We start from the raw sequence: 22,488 nt of genomic DNA, 5'->3' as shown, positions 1-22,488 counted from the left end.
CCTGTTTTGTTGAACAAAATAGCAAGGAGGGGTGGGGGGGGTTATACCTTTGAAAGGATATCCTAGCAAGAAGCAAGTCTAGAGCTGTAGCAACAGAATGCCTAGCAGTGGTGGTGGTATTGACTGCTCTGATTTCTCTAACAAGTATGTTCAATTTATACACGATGTATTTGTAGCAGCTGGCAGACTTACCTACTGCTCTAGAAGTCAAGCTGTGCTTTTTCCCTCTACATTGCTGTCAGGGCTGTACAGAAAACCCTTTGTGAAAGCCTCCCAGTATCCAGAAGATGGAAGGCGATTCAGTGTTTAGCGCTAGTACAACAGCAACTAAAATGACAGAGCAAGGTAATGCTCATTGTATTTTACAGCTGGTCAATATAAAGCCCACGTGGCTCCATTCTAATAGTCCCCATTTCAGCTATTCCCGTCATTTTCCTCTGAAGCAAAAAGTGCTGTCTGGTACCCTCACAGGTGTTTATATGAGCAACTGCAAGCTGCTCTACTACATTCAACACTACCACATGGCAGATGAACTGCTACAACTTGGCACTGATTTCCCAGCAGAGGAAGCAGGCCAGATGTTGTACACACTTCTACAATGATGTTCTTATGTGGCAGCACCTTCCTACTCAACCAACCTGTCCCCAGCTTGGCAGGGTATCAAATCTGGGGTAAAAAAAAATTCCAGGTCCAACTGTATTTAGGTCAGCTACATTTAATAACAAATGCAAATCCAACCAATGCAATGCAAAACAAGCACGCTGCTTAATGCAGTGTGGACACCGCACTCAGTTCTTCTGAAACAAAAACTTCTGGTTATTTTACAATGGTGCAAAGTCAGAACTTCTCAGGAAAAGCCGTCATTTCTTCCTTGATCCTGTTTTCTATGAGTAAGGTGAAACTGCTGTCTGTGTTTGGCAGATTGTAGCTGACAAATACCTGCTTTTTTGTCTTCTTGGCTAAAACACAGAACAAAGCATTCAGACATAGTTTGCTTCATTAAAAAAGCCATGGAGACACTCAAGCATTCATTCTAAAAGATGACCATGAAGGTGCCTACCCGACCACTGTCAACTTCCTGCATGCCAGGACCCAGTTGTAAAGCACCCAGCATGGGCATGTCAGGCAAATCTCTGCACGTCACCAGAGTGGGCAATATAATCCCACCTGGTGACTGTGAACAAGTTTTTGGAGTGACACTGAAGCCATCAGTCGCTGGAAAACCTCCCCGTGCTTTCTGTGTATTTTGAACAATTCTTAATCAGAGGATAGTGGAAGTGAAACAACGGACCGAGCTCAAATTGCATCGCTGACACTTGGTTCATGAAGAACACAGAGGGAAGGCAACAAGAAACTTAACAGACCACAATTAGCAAAGCTCTTTTCATTATGAACACCCCAAAAAGGCCCCCAAAGCTGCACACTGCTTTTGTCAAAGCCTGCTGTCAGTGGTTGTGTTTCCTCTACCCTTCACTTATGTGGTGTCCATGGACATCAGAATTTCTGGGCTACTGTGCTGCTAACTACCTGGAGAGAGGTGCTGTGAAATTAAAAGCTGTCATGCATCACAGAACTAATTAACAGTGACAGAACCAGTGTCCACTGGGGCAGGAAAACTTAATTATCGGAGCAGAACGGATAACACAAAGAAGCATTTTATAAACAGAATGGAATTCTACTTAGATATTACCTCTGTGATATCGCTGTCCTGTAACTCCCTTAACACATGGCTAAAATTCAACTGTTGAAGCACCACCAGGGAAGGACAGACACTAGGTTTAAAACAGTTGGGCGAAATAAAAGACAAAAACGGTATTTAGGTCACACCGTGCTCCTGACTGGAGGAAGCTGGGAGCTGCCAGTCCCCAGGGAGAAATCAAGAGTGTTCCACTCAGTGTTCAAAAGCATCATCTGAGATCTAAGAGCTGAAAATAAACACGCCAGAACGCGTGATACCTCAGTCCTTCTTCAGGTGGAAAGTTAATCTCAGAAAACCAATGTATACACTTATACTCATATTTTAACACACACACACACAAATGTGTGCACATAAAATGCAGTGTAATTACTCCTTTGAGGCATTTTCTTTATGCAAACCTGTTCATTACCGTTTTCCATTCTATCAGCTCACCCTCTCAGCCTCTTCGTACACAGAGCTTTCCCTAGAAGGGGACTCCTCCAGCTCGCAGGGAACAATCTCTTAGGACACAAGTTTCTCATCACGAGATGCATCTCATGCTAGAGTATGGAGGTAGGACATCGTGATACGCAGTGGGAAGCAGCTGCTGCACCCAATGCAGATCGAAATAGGTATGAAGGAATGGGAATGCTGAAAATGTGCTTTCATCAGTGGAGGGGAAAAAAAAATAAGGGAAAAGCCAGAGCCAGTACACTAAATGCAGCTGTTCTGGCTAGGAACTTGGTCAGACTGTAAAGAAAACAGTGGGAGGATGTGTGTATACTGACACATGGGAGCACCAAACCTCCTGCCTCCGAACAGGGAACTTGGCATTGCAGGAACAAAGCGCAGGTGATGGAACACAACTGGGAAGCAGAAGAAATACTACTATTTGCCTCCAGATGGCATTGTGTGCCACTTAAACGAGAGCCTGCCAACAGCAGAATGGAAATGGCACATAAAAATGTGGTGACAGCACAGAGAAAAAGAAGCTATTGCCTGCTTGAGGGTTCCAAGATGGCAGGATGGGTAAGAAGGCTGCCTCAGCTACGGGGCGGGCTGAGATCACACAGCCATCTCTGTTATTGCAGAAGCTGTGGGAGTACGAAGGATTTAATTCCCCCGGAGCAAAGCTCATCACCAGCCAAAGCAATGCTTGGTATTTCTGCTCAGGGCAGAGCACACATCTCCTTGCCGCACATGGAACAGAGAAGACACGGAGAGGCTTGGCAGTGATCTTACACTGATTTTGTTGATGCTGAGATGTGGTGTCAATAACTGACCTCTGACAGGAGAGGAAGTATCAGCATTGTCCCTGAATCCTGCAACTATTCCCTGGAGGTATTCAAGGTCAGGCTGGATGTGGCTCTGGGCAGCCTGGTCTGGTGGTTGTTGACCCTGCACATAGCAGGGGGTTGAAACTAGAAGATCATTGTGGTCCTTTTCAACCCAGGCCATTCTATGATTTCATTTCAGTGTAAAACAGCTTTGGACTGAGTGGCTGCAAGCTCACTTGGCCCATGTTACATTGCTGGGCTGGCAAATGTAAGCCTAGAAACCAGGGTGCAGAATCTCAGGAAGAAGATTCAATTGTCTTCTCAAAACCCCACTAGCTAATTATGATCAGCAAGCACATGATTAGTCAAAGCCAAAAGTGTGTCAATGACTTTCTGTTTCCAATCCAAAGTGAAAAAGGTCCCCAGGTCTTCCTCAGAAGAGTGTTCCGTAGGTTGGAAACTACAAGTGAGAAGAGGATCTATTAAGAACATAGATGGGGGTGGCCAGGGGGGAAAACTGCAGCCATGAGGTGAGCTGGACAGGAACGCTCACCAAAAGACCAGCTGGGCATGGGAAGCTTAAAATAAAATACTGACAGGTACTGCATGCTCACAAAGAGAAGAAAGACATGAAGGTGTGTTATGCTGTGAGTATCAAGAATAACTGGTATCCCAGTACCAAGCTCTCGGTAACAAAGACAGGACAATGCACTAGCTACACATAAAGAAACCATATGGCACCCCATAACATTACTAGTGATAGTGGAGATGCCGAACCCTGGTAAGAGAAAGAGCTGCCACCAGGGGAGACTACAGCAGTAACTGGTAAAAGACAAATTATAGGGATTAGGAAAGGACACCAGCTGGTGATGGTTGTCCAGTAACCTGCAGAAGGCCACTGTTGAAGCTAAGGTGCTAGGTGCACTGACAGGACATGCCAGGGGCTAGAGGCATACATTTGGGTTACTGCATGCATTGGTGTTGTGCTGTGGGTACACCAGGTTGTCCTAACACTGAATGGAGACCTTAAGAGATGTAATTTAGTGGCCAAGGTGGTGACAGGTTGAACTTGATGATCTTAGAGGCTAAGAAAGCACGAAGGGTCTGGAAGGTGTACAAAGAGTGACTGAGGTCTCTAGTTCACTCAGCGCAGAGCAGAGGAGCTGAGGTGAGGCCTGATGGTGGCTGCAGTTGCTTACAGGGAGCAGAGGGGCCGCGCTGAGCTCTGCTCTGTGTGACAGCGACAGGGCCCGAGGGAACGGCATGGAGCTGTGCCAGGGGAGGGGCAGCTGGGGGGCAGGGAGACCACCAGAGGGAGGTGGGCATGGAACGGGCTGCACAGGGCAGTGGGCACGGCCCCGAGTGCCGAAGTTTAAGAGTGTTCGGACAGCGCTCTCAGACATGCGGTCTGATTTTCGGGTGCTGCTGCGGCTCTTGTGGGCCTCTTCCAACTCGGGATGCTGAGTGATTCTGTGATGCTACGACCGCCCCTCAGAAGCACTCCCGCCCCGCCCCACACAAGGCATCCCCCGCCGCCCACAGTCCCACCCCAGCGGTACAGTTCGGTCCCGCAGCCCCGCACATACCCAGGCGCTGGGCCAGGCAAGCAGAGGCGGTGTCGGAAGGGTCCCCCAGCAGCGAGGTGGACACGGGCACGCTGTCCTGCGGGCAAAGCACAGCGCGGGCTGAGCCGCGGAACGAACCCGGCGGGGCGGGGACGGGGACACGCACTCACCCGAGGGCTGCACATGGCCACGGCCAGGCTGGATAGGGCGGGCGCGGCGCCCACCCAGAGGAACAGCGAGTCCTGCAGCCGCATGGCGTGGAAGTGCACCCGCTGCTCGCCCAGTTGCCCGCTGAAATCGTGCAGACCGATACATCCTGCGTCCACACCGCCGCCCGCCGCCTCCATCTACCCGGCCAGGCCGCAGCGGGATCGGGGGCGGCACCGGGCGGAGCTCCGCCCCGGCAGCGGCGGGATAGGGCCATGTGCGGGACCGCCTTCAAAATGGCGGCTTCAAAATGGCGCTTGTAGGGAGTCGGCGGTGTGGTGCCTGTGGTAGCGCCTGCAGGTGGAGGGGGGTTTCCAGTTGGGAAAGAGCAGTGTGGGGCACAGTTAGGTTGAGATGCTTGGGGCCTCTGCTGAGGCCTGCTTTCCATCAGCATAAGGGAGGTTAGGGTGAAAGGTGGGCACACTGGGCCATGCAGGCATTTATTTATGTAGGTGAATCTTTTTCTGGATTCCCTGAGCCAGTTTCTTTGCTAAGTTAGGCTGGAGCCAGCGCTGTGTGGTCCTAGTGGAGGCTGTGATAGATCACAGAGCAGATCTATAGATAGATAGATAGATAGATAGATCTAGCAGATCTGCTAGAGCAGAGCTCCAGTCCAGCATACCTCTCTTGCTGGGTAGGAACTGAGGTAGCAGTCCTCTCGTTTCTCCCTTGGTGTTACTGCACCAAGTATAGGTCTCTTCTATTGCTTACAGAGCTGCCTACAGGCTTGTTCCTCCCTAAGAGGGGCACTGCATTTACTTTACCACATTTGGTTCTCCTCACGAGTCATCTCAGAAGCAAAGAGCACTGGTAGCTTTCCCTGGGATCTTAAGACCTCCAGAACCCTTGAAAGCAAGTCCTTGAAGGCCTTAGAGTGGCCTTAGAGGGCCATTCTGCATGTATGCAGTTCTATTTAAGGTCTTTTGTGAAATACTGCTGCCTGTAAATCATGCTGGGTCCACGTGCAAGCTCAGAAGAGGAGTATTCACCTGTCAAGTAAATGGATGATGAGCTTGCTGATTTGCCATGCAGTTGAGAAGGGTGAATGGAAATCAAATCAGGCCATCAAATGTGAAACACATTTTCTAATTACAGCACTGTGAGGCTGTCAGAGCCCCTGCAAAATTAGAGGATAGCATGATCCAGCAGCATAGGAAGCCTCTTGTATTTCTTTTAACATGCTCATCTTTATTTTGCAGCTAAGAAAGCTGAGCCCGTTGTCATCTGTCTGATCTGTCAGGTACAAGGCCAGGATGAACATCAACTGCACTGAGACATCTGATAGAAAATCAATGATAAAGCAACAATACTGTAGCAAAAAGCACTGCGTGTGTGTATAGGGATGCATTTATATTGCTGCTGTGATGAGGTCTAGGCCCCAAGAGTGTGGTTTAAAGGCATGCAATTCTATTCTTCCTGTTCTTCTCCAGAAGTTATGTTGCCCACGGGAGCAACTGAATCCTAGACACTGAATCTACAGCCCACCTTTTCCCTCTAAACCTTGAGTAAATCTCCTTCCTGATAACTGAAGGGCTAACAGGTGTAAAGCATATGATTATGAACTGGGATGTTGCTGAGAGAAGCAAGTATTTTCATAGAATCACAGACTCATTTGAGTTGGAAAGTGCTCTGAAAGGCCACCTAGTCCAACTCCCCTGCAATGAACAGGGACGCCTACAGGGTGCTCAGGGCCCCAGCCAGCCTAGTGTTGAATGTCTCCAGGTATGGTGCATCCTCATCTCACCACGCTTATCATCAAAACAAAACACAACAAAAACCACCCTTCTTTCTATCCACTCTAAAACTCCCCTCTTTTAGTCTGGAACTGTTTCCCTTTGTTGTATTACAACAAACCCTGCTAAAGACCTAAGACTTGTTTTGCAAGCAGGTGTTCCATTTGGGCTCCATATCACGCGTTGGCCAAGCAGGTACAGTGTGCAGGTGGAAAAAACCCTGCAGACCCCAGGAAGAATAAAAAGCAGGAGTGAGGCTGTGGTGAGAGAGAGAGGAAAAGTGCACCTTGAAGCAGGGGATGTGTTCCTTCCCTCTCCTTGTGGCAGATTGCTGTCTCTCAAGGGTTGGTAAGTAATAGTGCACTTGCTTAGGGAGTTTCTGCTTCCCTGCTCCTGGGCCGCCCAAACATGACCATAGTTCTTTCTTCACCTGAAGTCTCGAATTATCTGTACCAAGCATCCATCAGCCTCATTCTGTGGGCCCGGAAAGAAGGCCAAAAGAGAATTCAAGCTGACTTTCTGGAAGAGTTGTGAGGGGAGTGCACTGAACTCCTACTATGAATTACATGATCCAAAGCAGCATCAAGGTCGATTCCTCCTGAAAGGCTCACGTCTGAGGAAGCACACGTAAGCAAATGTAAAGTCTAGATGACAAGCAATTGCCTGTTAGCAGAACTGCTGTAATAACCCCCTGGTGCCAGGTGCATCTGAGGGTTCCTGGATAGACATCACTGGAAGAAATCCAGTTCCTGCTTTCCAAAGGACTTAAGGTAGCAGCTTTTCCCCTGGGGGAAAGCCTCTTCTTTGCATGGGGTCGGTACCCTCAGCTGTTGGCATCTCTGATGGGGTGGGGTGTAGAAGGCAGGGTGATTCTCTGGCCAGCAGCTCACTGTGACCTGCTGCAGTGTTCTGGGCCAGAAATCAGATTTCACGCCTGCCTGGAGCTGTGGCCATATGCAAACGCCTTCCACTCTGCTTCATTTCATTCATCTGCAGACTGGAAGTGTGGCAATCCCTGCTTGTCTCCCTGCAGCTGAATGAATATCTGCATAACTCGGCTCTTAAGGAGCTTTCTGAGCACAGAGCAAGTGGTTTAGACGTTTTCTTTTTGTTGTTATGAGTCATGGGAGGAACTTGTCATAGATCTGTCGGAGCTTCTCAGACACGTGGGTCTATCTGTGGATGCTGGCCGTGGCACTGACACTGAGTGACTCATCACTCCCTTGAGACAAGAAGAGGTTTGTGCAATCAAATGGAAATCATATTTTTTACACAGATAGAGCACTTCACCCTGGAGAAACCCCAGACTGCTTGCAAGCATTGACTCTGGCACGTAGAAGCTGTATTGAGATTTGCAGCTGCAATTGGCTACTACGTACCTGTGACATGGCTGTGATAGGACTTGGAAGAAAGGACACAAAAGCTTAATGGAAATGAGCTTTCAAAAGACTGAGAAAAGAAGTGTGAAAAGATGGTACCAAACAATGTTTTTCCTTAAACAGCTGGATGGAATGCCCAGATCCCACATGGCACTCAGTACGCATGATGGATGCTGCTATCTTCCTGTCCTTAGGCCACCAACAGGATCAAGGCTGGGTGTGCAGCATCATCGGGATGAGCCTGAATCCAGAAAGGATCTGAGAGTGCTGCAGCCCCCAGTGCAAGGGCTGAGGCGGGCTTCTGCTCAAACCACACGGAGCCATGTTCCTAGCCTCGCAAATCTCTGACACAACACACAGTGCTGGTTATCCTATAAACCATGGTCTGTCTGTCTGAGGTTCAGGTTGTGGCTATGCACTGCTGGCCTCTTCCCTGTCTCTCTGGGTGCTTTTCCTTTGCTGATGGCAGAATTTCCATGAATCTTCTTTTCCTCCCTGGACTTATATAATAGTCCTGCAGCCCGTGGCTTGGCCGGGCATGTCTGCACACAGTTTCCCCCTTTCTTTGAGCACCAAGTGCCAGTGTCTCAGTGCAGCTCTCCAGACAGTCATCCTCTTTCATTACTTCTTACAGTCCTGTCACAGCCTTTTAACTTTTCCGTTCTCAACAAACCCAGCTGGACAAAATCGGCTTTGATTATTTCCCTTCCTCCTCCCCAGGCAGGGAGCAGAGCTAACAGCCTGCCACTGTCCATGGCAGCCCCACGCGTTTGCTCAGAGATGAGCTGCCTCGAGCTGGGATCTGCTTTGCTTTTCCTTCCTGCTCTGTTGGATACGGAGCTCAGCACGAAAAGCAAATATCCCAAATGGTAGTTTGGTGTCTGTATGTGATATTGGGGGTGCATCTGATTTCCTAGCAGAAGCATCAAACTGCTGCTGGCACTCAGTTCATGTGAGTGATGATTATAGAGGATGTAACCTTCAGAAACACCACTTCGTCCCCATTCTCCCTGGGGTAAAAGTGTTACATTTTAAAAGAATTCTTAGCACTACCGCTGTAAATGCAGAATAAATCCAAGAAGAGTGTGTTACCTGCTAGTGCAACAGCAGAGCAGACAATAGCTGAGCTGTCAGAACGTGCTATCCCAGGAATATGTTACCAGTGTATTCTCAGTCCCAGGGGGTCCCAGCAGGCACCTCCTAAAGCCTGTGTCCCACCCCTGAGCAGCAGCTGAGAGCATCCCTCCCTGCTGCCTCTTGGAAAGCAGGAGGAGCCATCTCCCAGCTTGGCCGTGCATTTGGAGAAGCTGTGCCAGGCGTGGCTGGAGCTGAGCTCTTGGATGGCGGCCTTCCCCACGGTCGAGAGGCAAATGCAAGCACCGGGTGCCACAGAGCTCACCTTTGTTACGTGCTTCTTCCGAGGCAAGCGAAAAATCAGGTGAAAATCATTCCCAGAGCTTGTAGAGAGCCACAAATGGGAAAACCGGGAGAGAAAGAAAGACAAAGGAACTCACAGCACTTGGGAATGATACCTCCCTGCCACAGATTCGGGATCTGAGCCAGCCGCTACCAAAATCAATTGTAAAAGCACCTGCTGGCTTCCGAGAGCTGAGGATAAGCTGTTCATTATGAGCCTTGCTTATCGCTCACCCAAAGCGCTGCAGTCAGGCTGGCAGAGGCGTGCCCTCAGCCCCACGAAGCCTGCATGTGCTGCTGAGAAGGGGCAAAAAACAGGGCTGGGAGCAAAGCCCGCGTCTGCCGCCCGCCCCAGTTTGGTGAGGACGCTTCCAGCTCCATAACCCAAGTGATCAAAGCCTTTGTTTGAATCCTGCCATCGGGAGAGGCTGCGCTGCTCTCCTGAAAGCATAGCACGGTGCAGCCACTCCAAACCCTGCTTTTCTCAGCCACAAATTCCTGGCGCCCTGATCTTCTCCCTTCTGCCCAACACAGGCAGGCAGCTGATGCTGGGGAGGGAGGAGAAAGAGATCTTTCCACACAGCCATTTTATTTTCCTGTAAGCCAGAGATTTGACATAATATATATATTGGAATGATCTGGGGCCATTTTGTTCGTCATCCAAAAGCATTTTATTTTTCTTTAGCCTTCAGAAGGGTGAGTATCAGAGGCACCTGAGAGTAACCAAAGTAGCTGCCTGATAAGATCTTTAATATCTTTACGATCCATTTCCACAGCGGTGCCTTTTGCAAAGAGAAAGAAAGTGTTAACGAGTTGACAGCAGCTCTGCCTTGCAGCAAGCTGCGCTGCTCTCCGCAATGCTGCTGCAGGGAGGGGAGAGCTGGGTGGTGACAGGAGACCTTGACAAATGCTTTGTTCAACCCGTTTGCCGAGCCCCTGCTTCATTAACACACCACGTCCTAGACAGCAATGGATTCTGTAGGATCCGTAGGGATGCGGGGCAGTGTGTTGCTATTGGGTTTGCAAGGGTGAGAGTCCTTGGGATGAATGAGAATAAGGTTTAAACAAAAAAGGCTTGAAGCAAAAAGAAGCATTTCCCGGGCATGTGGGTTGCGTGTCGCCGTGGTTCCAGAGCGTGACCTGAGGACTGCAAATGAAGTTCCAGCAGTGCTTTTGCCCTCTAACGTTGCAATCTTCCACCAAACCCCCCAGCTATGCAAATCTGCCCCATCTCGGTTCAGACCGCACACAAAGAGACTGCTCAGGACAAAACCGACTGAGAGCAGATTGCAAGAACGACTCAGACTAGCAACTGAATCTTTTCTTTCATCCCTCGCTCTTGTGCATTCAGCGAATTCGTTCCACATTCACGTAAGAAACAGCTGCATCAGCACTAGTGCCGAGGCTGGAACCCTATTAATATTTATGCCCGGAGAGCCGCGCACACAGGCACCAAGTGGCCCTCCTGCCATTGGCTCAGGGATCACGGCATCAATAAAGCACCTTGCCGTGCCCGTTGTCCACGCGACGAGATTTATGTGAGGATCAATTCCTCATCAGCACTCCTGCACCATCTCAGGAAAACTCTGCCCTTCGCCTCCCGCCTGCTCTTTGCTTCTAATTGCTCAATCATTTCCTAATCACGGACACCATTTTTCACCTCTCTTTTGTGCTGTGGTGGCTTATACTCCACTACTACACACGGCTTGAGATGCTGGTAGACTCTCACACCGCCCTTTGTCTGCCGTAAGGGCACACCTGCAAGCCTCAGCAAGGACGAGCCACAGCAAGAAGTGCCCACACTGCGAGCTGTAGGGCAGCAGGTCTCCCCAAGCAGTCATCCTTCCCAGCCCTCCCTCTTTTCTTCCCTTTAGCATCCTACAGAAAGGCTTTCAGAGCCACTGCTGATCCTCCCCTGCTCCGGAGCTACCCGTGATCCTGTTCCTATAATCCTCTTTCTGTCTGCAGTTTTACCTTCTCCTATCCAGCAAGGCTCTGCTCTAATGACTTTCTCAGAGCTTAGCCATTTTCTCAGGCTCCTGGGCCAGGCTGTGCAGCAGGGCTGTGCAGGAGTGTGCTGCTTCGCACCCTTTCTCTCTGGCCAGCACAGGTTGAGACAAAAGCGTTTCCTCAGCCCAGACGCCGCTGTGAAATCCTCCCAACTCATCGGATCTTTAGGGTTGAAAAGGACAGCTAAGATCATCTAGTCCAACCACCAACCTACCACCACCACGCCCACTAACCGTGCCCCTACACCGTGGAGCTCCCCAGCCTCTGTCGTGGTTTCCAGGTCTCTGAGCCATTCGCATCCTCCCGGGGTGCCCCTGGATGAGGATACATGGTGGGCACACGGTTTCCAAAAGGAAGAGCAAGTTCTTCCTTGGGTAAAAAACATGCCGGTGAGCACACACTGCTGCAGCACCGCACACCAATGCAGATATCACAAAGTGAGAAGATGAATCCTTCCCTGGGGCATTCATTGGCCGCCTCTGGATATGTTCTGCCCCCTGTGAGGGCCTCTGGTGTCCATCAGCCACCACTCCGGCAGCAGAGGGCTGACGGGGATCACACCCAGCTCCCATATGGGAGGATGCAAACCCTAACAGCAGCAGGGAGAGGATGCATCGGAGAAAACCAGCCCGATCCTCCGAGCTTCATTAAATGTGCTCCGTGCTGAGGTCACATTGTGCCTCCTTTCACTCATACAGCCAGCGGGGATGGCTGCACAATAACCCTGGAGCTGCCATTGCCTGGCTCATGTAGCCACGCCACTTTTACACCATGGGAAATCAGCCCTGGGAGCGAAATCGTCGCGGGGCTTTTTGTTCCCCTCCCTTTGCTGCTCAGCCTGTTTCTGCCACCGGGCCGGTTGCCTGGGGAACTGCTGAGGGTGGCATCCAGCCCGCAGCCGGCAGACACGGGGGTGCAGGGAGGAAAAGAAGGGCGACAGAAAGGAGCAGCCCAGCAAGCGAGCCATGGCCTTGCAGAGCGTTTGCAATGAGCGCGCTGAGCCCTGCCCAAAGGCTGCCGCAGTTATCTGGGTGGCTCCCGTGCACGGCCACAGCTCTCAGCTGGGGGTACATAATAAAACACAGCCGTGCTTCATCCCCCAATGCCCCCCTACATTTCATTTGGAAATAAATAACCTCTTTTCTTTTTGTTCTTCCTTTCTTCTTCCTTTTCCCCTCCCAGTCTCAACGAGTCCTATAGAGAACACAGACACGGATTCCTCCCTTTCAAATCTGTGAATTAATTTCTTCTAGGAACAAGCAGGCGGGGTGGGTTTCTTTCTGGTGCTAAGAATCCATTCTCTTGAACTGGGTTTTAAGATGGCTTCCTTCGGAGCCTGGAGCTGCCGGCAATGAGCTTAGCGTAGGTAAGGAGGATGAGCGAGATCAGCTACGCCCCGCAATGCCAATAAATCCTGCAGCAAGCAACTAACACACAGCGTGTGCCACTCAGAACACCTGGAGGTAACGGTGGCGAGCACTCGTGGTGCCGGCATTATGCACCGCTTCTGCTGCAGCCCAGCCGTCCTTACAGCAGCAGAATGGCTGCACTTGGTCAGCACCTGCAGCACGCGGTGCTCCGAGGGGGCTGCTGTTCTGCGGGCTGCTTGTCGAGCAAGCACGTAACGCGCCGCAGAAACCTTTCGCGTGGAGCTCGAAATGCACATCGCCTGCGAAGCGTGCTCAGCCAGACAATGGGACCGGCTCGTGGCTCAGCCCGGCGCACACAGCTTTTGTGGGGAACGCAAGTGATGGGATTTTAACCCAGATCCCCGTGGAACAGACAAACCCGCGGGTGCGTTTCCAATCCCTTCCAACCCCCCCAGCCCGCAGCTGCGGCGCTAACAAAGGGAGGCAGACATCAGAGCCACGGGGACCCACGCGCGGTGCGGTTGGGTGGCACGGGGGGTGGCGGGGACAAAGCAGACGGGCGGTGACAAAGGGCAGAGGGGGGGCGTGCCGGGTGCCCCCGTGGCAGCCGCACCCCGGCACGGAGGAGCCCCGACGCCGGTCCGGCTCCCGGCTGGGGGCACGGCGCTTTCTTCACGTCTGGGGGACAAACCCAAGAGCGGCCATCCTCACCGCCCCGCTACCCCGTGTGTGTAGCTGGGGGGGGGGGTGCAGAGCGCACCCGACGCCCCGCCGGCAGCAGCCCCTCTCTCCACACCGCCGTGGGCTCACGTACCCCCCTCCTGTGACAGCCCCCGCCCCTCCCGGCGCCGCCCGCCGCTGCGGCAGCGACCGGCGAACAAAGGGCCGCGCGGGCGCCGAGGAGCGGCGGTGCCGGTACCGCAGCGGTGGGACGCTTCGGCACCCGCACGGCCAACGCAACCCCGGGGCGCGACCCGCGGGCCGCCGTCCCGCTCCGTCCGGCCGCCCCGACCCGCGCCTTTGTCCCCGGTGCCCGCGGCGGGGCAGGGCGGGGTCCGGGCGTTGGCCCCGGTGCGAGCAGGGCCGTCTCGAAGCCCCGCCCCCATCCCCGCCCCCCGCTCCCTGCTACAGGTTCCGGCGCCGCGGCTCCGCCCACCTTCCGTTCTGCCATTGGCTGTGCACCTCTGCCGCGTGACGTCACCGGCGGGCGGTGCCCGGCGCCCCGATTTAAGGCGCGGAGCGGGGCGCGGCCGCTGCAGCGCGGAGAGCGGGAGGTGACGGAGCGGGAGGCAGCGCGGCACCGGCGGACACCGGCATCATGCGTGAGATCGTGCACATCCAGGCAGGGCAGTGCGGCAACCAGATCGGCGCCAAGGTACGGGCCGCCGCCCCTCCGAACACACGGGGTTACACCACGCGTTCGCGCGTGCCGCTTTCCGTGCGTCCCAAAGCGGGGCTGACCCGCGGTGTCCTTCAGTCTCCAAGCGTGAGCGGTTTCGCTCGGTTCCTCCGTGCCGACGGTTCCTGGTCCGGCTGCGGTGGGTCCGTGCTGTGGGCGTGGCGCGGCTCCGAAGAGGAGGGTGGGGGGGGAAAGCGGTTCTGCTCACCGCCGTCTCCGCGGGGTCCCGGGGCAGCGGTGCCACACCCGGCACCGTGGGGCGGCTGCGGGGCTCCACGCGCTGCGTGGCGGGGCGGCGGTCAGGGGGCGGGGCTGCGGTGACGCCCCTGTCCCTCTTGCGGTCCCTGCAGTTCTGGGAGGTCATCAGCGATGAGCACGGCATTGACCCCACCGGCAGCTACCATGGGGACAGCGACCTGCAGCTCGAGAGGATCAACGTGTACTACAATGAGGCCACAGGTAACTGCTCTGGGGAGCACGTTTTGTCCTTCATCTCCTTTAGGAGAGTGCATAGGGACCTCACATGTGTGTTCTGTCACGAGAGCTGTGCACGGCATGTGGTTTTGTAGCACAGTGCTATAGCTGATTTGTGTCTTAGCCCCTGATTTGCTCCTAAGAATGCCCTTATGCCATGGGTGGTGACTTAGAGGGAGGCTGAAGGGAGCACAGCAGAGCTGCAGGGCTGTAACACTGGCACTGGTTTGTCCCGCAGGTAACAAGTACGTCCCCCGTGCCATCCTGGTTGACCTGGAGCCCGGCACAATGGACTCGGTGCGCTCCGGCCCCTTTGGACAGATCTTCCGACCCGACAACTTTGTCTTTGGTGAGTGAGCGTGCCGTGGGGGTGTCCCCAGTGTGAGCAAGGTGCATGCGGGAGACTCAGAGCAAGTGTGTGAGTGAGCTGGGGAGGTCAGATCCCAGCAGTGCTCTGGGGATGGGAACAAGGAGCCTGAGCCCCATGGAGTGGGCGGAGGTGGGTCTGGGATTCCTTCCAGGGGCACTAAGGTGGCACGTTGCTTCTGGTCTGCGTGTAGGTCAGAGCGGGGCCGGCAACAACTGGGCCAAGGGGCACTACACGGAAGGCGCTGAGCTGGTGGACTCTGTGCTGGATGTGGTGAGGAAGGAGTCGGAAAGCTGCGACTGCCTGCAGGGCTTCCAGTTGACCCACTCTCTGGGCGGCGGCACCGGCTCGGGGATGGGCACCCTCCTCATCAGCAAGATCCGGGAGGAGTACCCCGACCGCATCATGAACACGTTCAGCGTCATGCCCTCTCCCAAGGTGTCGGACACGGTGGTGGAGCCCTACAATGCCACCCTTTCTGTGCACCAGCTGGTGGAGAACACGGACGAGACCTACTGCATCGACAACGAGGCCCTGTACGACATCTGCTTCCGCACCCTGAAGCTCACCACTCCCACGTACGGGGACCTCAACCACCTGGTGTCGGCCACCATGAGCGGCGTGACCACCTGCCTTCGCTTCCCCGGCCAGCTGAACGCCGACCTGCGCAAGCTGGCGGTCAACATGGTGCCTTTCCCGCGGCTGCACTTCTTCATGCCGGGCTTCGCCCCGCTGACGAGCCGCGGCAGTCAGCAGTACCGAGCCCTGACGGTGCCCGAGCTGACGCAGCAGATGTTCGACTCCAAGAACATGATGGCCGCCTGCGACCCCCGCCACGGCCGCTACCTGACGGTGGCCGCCATCTTCCGCGGCCGCATGTCCATGAAGGAGGTGGACGAGCAGATGCTCAACGTGCAGAACAAGAACAGCAGCTACTTTGTGGAGTGGATCCCCAACAACGTGAAGACGGCCGTCTGCGACATCCCCCCGCGTGGGCTCAAGATGTCCGCCACCTTCATAGGGAACAGCACGGCCATCCAGGAGCTCTTCAAGAGGATCTCGGAGCAGTTCACGGCCATGTTCCGGCGCAAGGCCTTCTTGCACTGGTACACCGGCGAGGGCATGGATGAGATGGAGTTCACGGAGGCGGAGAGCAACATGAATGACCTGGTCTCAGAGTACCAGCAATACCAGGATGCCACTGCTGATGAGCAGGGTGAATTTGAAGAGGAAGGAGAGGAGGATGAGGCATGAAGTGGAAATGGGTAGGAGTCAAGTGTAGTCTGAACAGGCAAGTGTTCATTGGGAGGAGAAATCTGTGCAGTTGTGCTGAAGCATGCGTTTCTTAATTTGGTGCTCTCCACTGTTGCTTTTGTCAGCAGTTTTGTATCCTCGACTGTCCAATGTAACAGTAGTTGCAAAAATACTCCACAGTCTTCTGTTGAAATGGTTAACTTCTCAAACATAAAGGCTTTTTGTGTTCTAAACTGTGTCCTCTGCCTTATTTCTCTCTAGCTCTAGAAAATAACTCTTGTAGTTTTCTGTCTCTTTCACTTCTCGTTCTATGCCTTTTTCCCCTCATCGAAAGGTTTAAGTCAATAAAACAAGATTTTCCAGGCCATTAATTCTGCATAGTACATAAACTGCACTTACTCGGCTTAAATGAGTAGGCACTGAAAGAGGGTAGCCAGTCCACAGGCACCGTGAGTTCAGTATTAGGCACTCATGTTTAACAGTTAATCTGTTGTTACTGAGGAAGCTGCCTTAACTAATAGGAACAAGATGCTCCACTTGAGGGTACTGCAACTTCTATTTATGGACATACATGGTAGTGAGGTCAGCCAGAAGGTATTGAATGCTACGTTACATGCTGTCAAAGCTGATCTGACAGGATAGCTGCAGCACAGGCTTCTCAACTGCCATCTCGAGCACTTCTGATTGAACTTATCTCAGGGCATAGATGCTGTGCATATGGGTGGCTGGCCGTGGGCTTACTTGATCCTTAGCTGTCCTGGCTCTGTGATCCTTCTATAAGTAGAAAGAGTTCATGCACGATGTATGAAGGGTCTGTGCTCTGAGCACAATAGCAGCTGAGATATTAACTTGAATTCTGTTCTGAGGTGTGGAGAATTTCTCTGAGGTGTGTGTTTACCAGAGAAAACAACCATCAAGTGGGCCATTTCTGTAAGAGGGAATGACCCTTCGGGGCAGTCAATTCCCTTTGGGATTTGGGAGGAGATGACAGGCAGGTTTCTAAGTAACATGACTCAAAGCTGCCCAGAGCATAAATGTGGTCCTGGAGTAATCATGTGCATATCCTCACAGTAGCTGTTTCTCACACCCCAATTACATATTTACACTGCTGCTGTTTGATGCTCTCAGTAATTGCAACAAGAAGTGGACCTCCAGCCAGGCAGCTGAGTGGTGCAGCAGGATCCTTGCGTACATCTTTGCTAAGGTAAGTTCAGCTTTTTTTATGGTGGGATTTGTGGTACCGTGTGCTGAAGGCGCACAAGAAGCCTAGGTGAATTTGAGATGGGGTTGAGCCTACAGCGTAGTCATCAGTTATTATAATGTCTGAGACTCTTCTACAGAATGAGAGTAAAATCCTATACCTAGAATAGGTAGTTATCCCATATGTGAGCTCACAGTTGTTAGTTCCCATAACACTGCTTAGGGAAGAGCTCTTATGCTTAAAAAATACCCAGCACCTTTTGAGAGCTGCTAGTAATGCTATAACCACTGCAGTCCTTACTGCTCTGAAGGAGCAGCTATCCACCTATTTGCAACCTCTTGTGTGATCCTTTAATGGAACTCTGGCAAGGCATTACCAGAATCAACACTTAAAAGGGAGCTACTGTGCACTAATTATCTTGCCTGTTTTGGCTCTGCTAGTGGACTCTATCTCTTGAGCATACAGTTGCTTTGCTGATGGGCTTGTTATCCTCCAGTAAGGTCTGAGACTGTGTGCAGAACAACAAGCTTTTCATACAGTTTCTTACCTCATCTCTATCCTTCATTTCATATAAAACCTCTGAAAAGGGAGGTGAGGAGCACTTAAAATGCCTGAACCATCTTTAAACAAACGCAGCACTCATAATAGCACTTGTATTTCTTAGAACATGAGCAGTTCTGGGATTAAGTATTAAACAGATTGAGGTTGTTTTAGTAACTGAGTTACTGTGTGCTGCCTCTGGGCCCTCTGAGAAATAACAACCTGTCTGGTTGTCACAGTAACCCTCTCTTGAAATTGCCCAAGTGGATTGTGCTCGAACCTGTTTGTCATAAACTTGATTCCTAAAGGTGAGAAGGGAAGATGGAGAACAAATTCAGTTCCTCAAAAAGATTAGAATCTGGTCATTGTTAGTGATAGTCAAGATCTTTCTTTCTACAGTGGGACCTTACAGAGTTTCACTAGTGTTCAGCATGTTCAGATCCTTTTTCTTAGTGTAATTGCTCTTCAGCTAACACTTAAATATAGTTAACCCAAGAGAACCATTGCACTACAGCTCCTGTATTAGAAAGTAGGACACCTTCCTACATTGCCTTCTTGGAAACAGCATTGTTGTTTCTTCCTCTCCCCAGAGGATTAGAAACCATAAGTGGTGCTACAGAAACACGTCCATCCTACACAGCTTATTTGCCAGCCATAATACTTAAGAAACCCAAACAAACCCACCTCCCACATAACTTCAGTAGGAGTTAAGGATAATACAGGAAAAGGGGACACTAGGAGACTTAAAAGGGAGGCTTAATCCTGTTTGATAGGAGTAGTAAATCAATTATAATGGAAGGTAAGCCTCATATTGTGACTGGAAGTTGCAGTACAGTTTTTTCTGTTGTACCTTTGAGCTTTATCTGCATCTACACTTAGGGGGAGCATTCATTATAAAAACTGATGACTGACTGTTGTATGCCAAGCAACAAACAAATGTCTCTTCATATGTTCACAGCTCTACTTCTTTCACAAAGAGCGGAACCACTGAAACTATTTCAGATCAAATAACCTGATCGCCTTAGCCTGTGTCGGCTGGTGACTCGTTCTTATACATGCAATAAACAGCTCTAGGATTTAAGGTCTTGTACGAAGCATCCTTTCTGGATGAAATGATGGTAGATACTACAGGCTCAGTGGGGTACAGTTTAAACCATGTGACTCGTCTGTGTTGAGAGGCTTTATCAAAAAGTGGTTTCTTTCATTTAAACACAATAACGGTGACCTGTAGGAAAGCATCCTATCCTGTGAACAGTTAGAATTGATAGAGTCAGGGAAGGGAGCTGTCTCTTTCATCTGCTTTGTTTGATGTCTGGTGTTTTTAGGTGTTAGCAGAACATCATGACTAATGAAAGCTACAATAGAACAACGGTATACAAGTGGATGCATAGGCGATAAAGCTAAATATGGCTGTAAACACTTTAAATTAAAATGGAATGAGGTTTAGGGTTCAGTAACCTGAGATGCCAACTCATGAATTCCCTGTTCTAGGGCCTCAGTCTAAAGATATTGTACAGTGTTGTGGAAGGATAGTCCCATGTTTGGGCTGGGCCTGAAAGAAACAAGTCTGGTACCCTCTGTCACAAATTTCACATGAGCTAGTATCCAAAAGCTTGAAACATTCAAGTATCTACTGAGAATGTAGGCCTACATCTGCTTTTCAACATATGTTTTTTTTAGTCTGTCAGATGGGAGTAACAGTTTTCCTTCATTCTACATGAGATGCCCTTCTACATCAGAGTAGAATTGCATTTAATACAGGATACTTCCCAGCGATGTTATCGTCTAAGAATGAACTCCATGGAGCCTGTCCTGTTGACAGAAGCTTCTTTGCAGAAAGTATGAGATAAAGAAGTATGTTTTCTTCATTTGCAACATGAAGAAAGAAGGGAATTGAATCTCTCCAGCTAGTTCTCTGCACAAATGGAGGCAAAAAAAAACCAACCCTGATACTTAAAGACATAGCCTGCTTCTGGATGATAGACTCACATACTCCATGCTACAGTAGTATGGTGCTAGTAGACTGTTCCAGGCATCTGCAAGTGCCTCATGCCTAGACAAACCACAAATAGACTGTCTGTTATGGGACAGGGATGTTGCAATGCACTGCTGCAAAATGTAGTGGTGGTGCCTAGAGAAACAGGCTCTCTTAACTCAAAAAACAGGGCCAGAACATCTATAATATTCTATAATATTCAATGCAGAAGGGAAGAGTTCTCCTCCGACTTGCTTCTTTTGCTGCTCTGTGAACTGAATAACAAGTTCTTATCAGGGTGAACCCTGATACGAGCTTAAGGTATGACTAGTTTTGTAGTTATTGCTTTGAGGCCTTTTTATAGAATTACCTTACTATCTATTTTTAAAGGTTCTATTAGTTCTGCTGCACAGGGAGGTGGGGTCTCAGTTACTGGATTATTTTTCTATGTAACAGGGTCTAAAAACGATATTTGCTAAAGGGATGTGGAAATAGGAATCCTCCCTAGAGAGGTCATGTGTGTCAAGTAAATGGGGTGGTCCTGCCCTTTCTGCCAGCGGATGTTACTTTTCCATTAGGCACTGAAGTGTCACTGGAAGTATACAGTAGTTACTGATCAGATACTGCCGCCCGCATAGGAGCTACAAGTAACACTTACTTGGCACATGGGAGGCACTGTTCCTCTCACTCCTCAATGTTCCTGTGCACTTTTCTTCCGCATTTGTTGTCTTCATTAAACAAATCTCATGACTTTGTTATGGGCTCAAGGCAACTCAGGTGGGGTTTTTCCCCAACTTCTGCTCTGCAAGAAATAAACCTTTGTAGTATTTGTAGCACTTTTGAATGTGATTGAATCAAAAGGTCTTGAGAGTTTTTCTCCTACCGATCTCAAATTGCCACGCTAAGCATCTGCCTTCTGATGTTCCACCAATAACCTGTTCTGTTCTTTGTTAACATGGGAAAGTGCATTCTACTGCTTACCAATGGTTCCGTTTGAGATGGTTGTTATCTTTTAGCTTGTCTACATGAGAAATCAAAATGGGAGCATTTGGTCATACAGCAAAGTGCCTGAGGCTGTGGAGTATTTTGGAAAAAGGCATTACTCTATTGGACACTTACCCATCTGGAGCCCTTTGAGCATTTATTTTAATGCATGTTGAAGGCCTGGTATTGAGAGGAGTCTAATCCCTCAGTTCTTACCAGCAAAGGAAATACTGCAGTTGATAATGACCAACCTGTTTCTCTGCTTGTAGCTTCAGTATCCAGTTTCAAGTATTTTATTTGCAGCTGCCAGAAAGAAAAAACCACTTATTTTCAGAGTATTGTTAAATTGGTTGTCCACTTACAGTAAGAAAGTAATTTCACAGTAGGCCATCCCAGCCTTCTCACTCAAAGCCATTTTTCTTCTACGGGCAGAGTTTTTCTCTTGAGAGAACATCAAGCTGGCTTTGTTAAATTCCTGCTTATTAACATTTGATTCTTCTGAGACACAGATTTTCAAACTGGTCTCAGTTACTGATATGTCATCTTTTATAATCAGGTTGTTTTTCTCACCTGGCTTCTCACCTGATAAACTCAAGGCTTTTTTTTTTGTCAAGAGTGTATTTATCATTGCAAACAGAAATGCGAGTAATTTAGCTTAAGAATGTGAAAGCACTTGCTCCAGGAGATGGAATGGCTGCCCTGGCAGAGACTGTGGAGTTTGTTCAGTAAACAGCTTTGTGTTGTTTTGCAGTGAAAAATGTTTCTGCCTTTTTACTACGGATCTGACAAATACTCTGCCTGCCTCTGCAGTGAATAATTAAACAGGGCTTTCAAGCAGAATTCAAATGGCCTCACAAAAAACAAAACAAAACACCTTTACATGCATTAAATGAATTTTAAGTATGACTTAATCTGCTACTGTGCATCCAGCATAATCCTGGTTTTATTGTTAATAAATAAGTAGAATAAGTAGTATTTGAAAATGCCAGCTCCACACTAGAGGACAGGGGAGAAAGCTCATAGAGTGAGTTTAGATTAAAGGTTTCCAGGACTTTAAGAGAACTGCTACTTGTGGAATTGGGTGGCTCCATGGGTGAGACTCATTCGTTATCCTTCTGCTGCTGAAAAGGATAGTCCTACCCACTGCCTTTCCTTAGGGGTTTTAATTCCCTGTGGAGCACGTCTGACTCCTCTATGAGTCAGTTTCCTAAAACACAGGGATGTGGTAAATGAGGTGGGGAGAAGCTTTTTCTTGGCTTAACGAATGTGTCAAAGTGAGAACTGCTACAGAGAAGGCAAAAAAAACAGTTTCTGCAAGGGAGAGCAGAGCAGGTGCCTAATTGGATGGAGCCACCTGGAGCAACACCACCCTGGTCTCTCTTGCAGAGAACCTGGGTGATTTTAAGCAATTTACATCAAATCCCACCACAGACTGTGGCATCTCTTAGGAATTTCCCAGGATAAAGCCTAGAGTTAGCAAGTGTCGGTTTGAATTACAAGTAATGATTGGATTTCAAGATAGAGCAAGGAGGCTGAGGAACAAAAGGAACTGTGACTAGCTGATCAAAGCCTCTGTCTGTTCCTTGTTCCCACTGACGAGTGCGAAATAGGCTGCCCTGGAAAACATGATAGCAGCATTTCATTTATATTGATGCTGGA

At 50.2% G+C, this 22,488-nt stretch overlaps 2 protein-coding genes across 2 annotated transcripts; one reads left to right on the top strand and one right to left on the bottom strand.

Annotated features, from left to right (window-relative positions):
- Positions 1-704: 704 nt before the first annotated feature.
- On the bottom strand, positions 705-4,918 carry PSMG4 (proteasome assembly chaperone 4). Its single transcript, XM_072328763.1, has 3 exons — positions 4,691-4,918; positions 4,542-4,617; positions 705-959 (listed from the first exon to the last, which is right to left on the bottom strand). Exons 1-3 carry the CDS (start codon positions 4,865-4,867, stop codon positions 838-840), a joined length of 375 nt encoding a protein of 124 aa, XP_072184864.1. The 5' UTR covers positions 4,868-4,918; the 3' UTR covers positions 705-837.
- Positions 4,919-13,862: 8,944 nt separating this feature from the next.
- Positions 13,863-16,362, top strand: LOC140248045 (tubulin beta-2 chain). Its single transcript, XM_072328420.1, has 4 exons — positions 13,863-14,010; positions 14,385-14,493; positions 14,747-14,857; positions 15,069-16,362. The coding sequence occupies exons 1-4, from the start codon at positions 13,954-13,956 to the stop codon at positions 16,127-16,129; spliced, it is 1,338 nt and encodes a 445-aa protein (XP_072184521.1). The 5' UTR covers positions 13,863-13,953; the 3' UTR covers positions 16,130-16,362.
- Positions 16,363-22,488: the final 6,126 nt, after the last annotated feature.

The sequence above is a fragment of the Excalfactoria chinensis genome, chromosome 2 (assembly GCF_039878825.1).
Source record: "Excalfactoria chinensis isolate bCotChi1 chromosome 2, bCotChi1.hap2, whole genome shotgun sequence".
In the NCBI taxonomy this organism is placed as follows: Eukaryota; Metazoa; Chordata; class Aves; order Galliformes; family Phasianidae; genus Excalfactoria; species Excalfactoria chinensis.
The sequence above is the reverse complement of the archived record's forward strand: the minus strand, read 5'-3'. Positions and strand labels throughout refer to the sequence as shown.

Coding starts and splice junctions, on each gene's coding strand:
- PSMG4 (XM_072328763.1), bottom strand. CDS start 4,867: ATGGAGGCGGCGGGCGGCGGTGTGGACGCAGGATGTATCGGTCTGCAC. Junction 4,618..4,690: donor TGGCCATGTGCAGCCCTCGG/GTGAGTGCGTGT, acceptor CTTTGCCCGCAG/GACAGCGTGCCCGTGTCCAC. Junction 960..4,541: donor TTGCCTGGCCCAGCGCCTGG/GTATGTGCGGGG, acceptor TCTGTGTTTTAG/CCAAGAAGACAAAAAAGCAG.
- LOC140248045 (XM_072328420.1), top strand. CDS start 13,954: ATGCGTGAGATCGTGCACATCCAGGCAGGGCAGTGCGGCAACCAGATC. Junction 14,494..14,746: donor GTACTACAATGAGGCCACAG/GTAACTGCTCTG, acceptor TTTGTCCCGCAG/GTAACAAGTACGTCCCCCGT. Junction 14,858..15,068: donor ACCCGACAACTTTGTCTTTG/GTGAGTGAGCGT, acceptor GTCTGCGTGTAG/GTCAGAGCGGGGCCGGCAAC.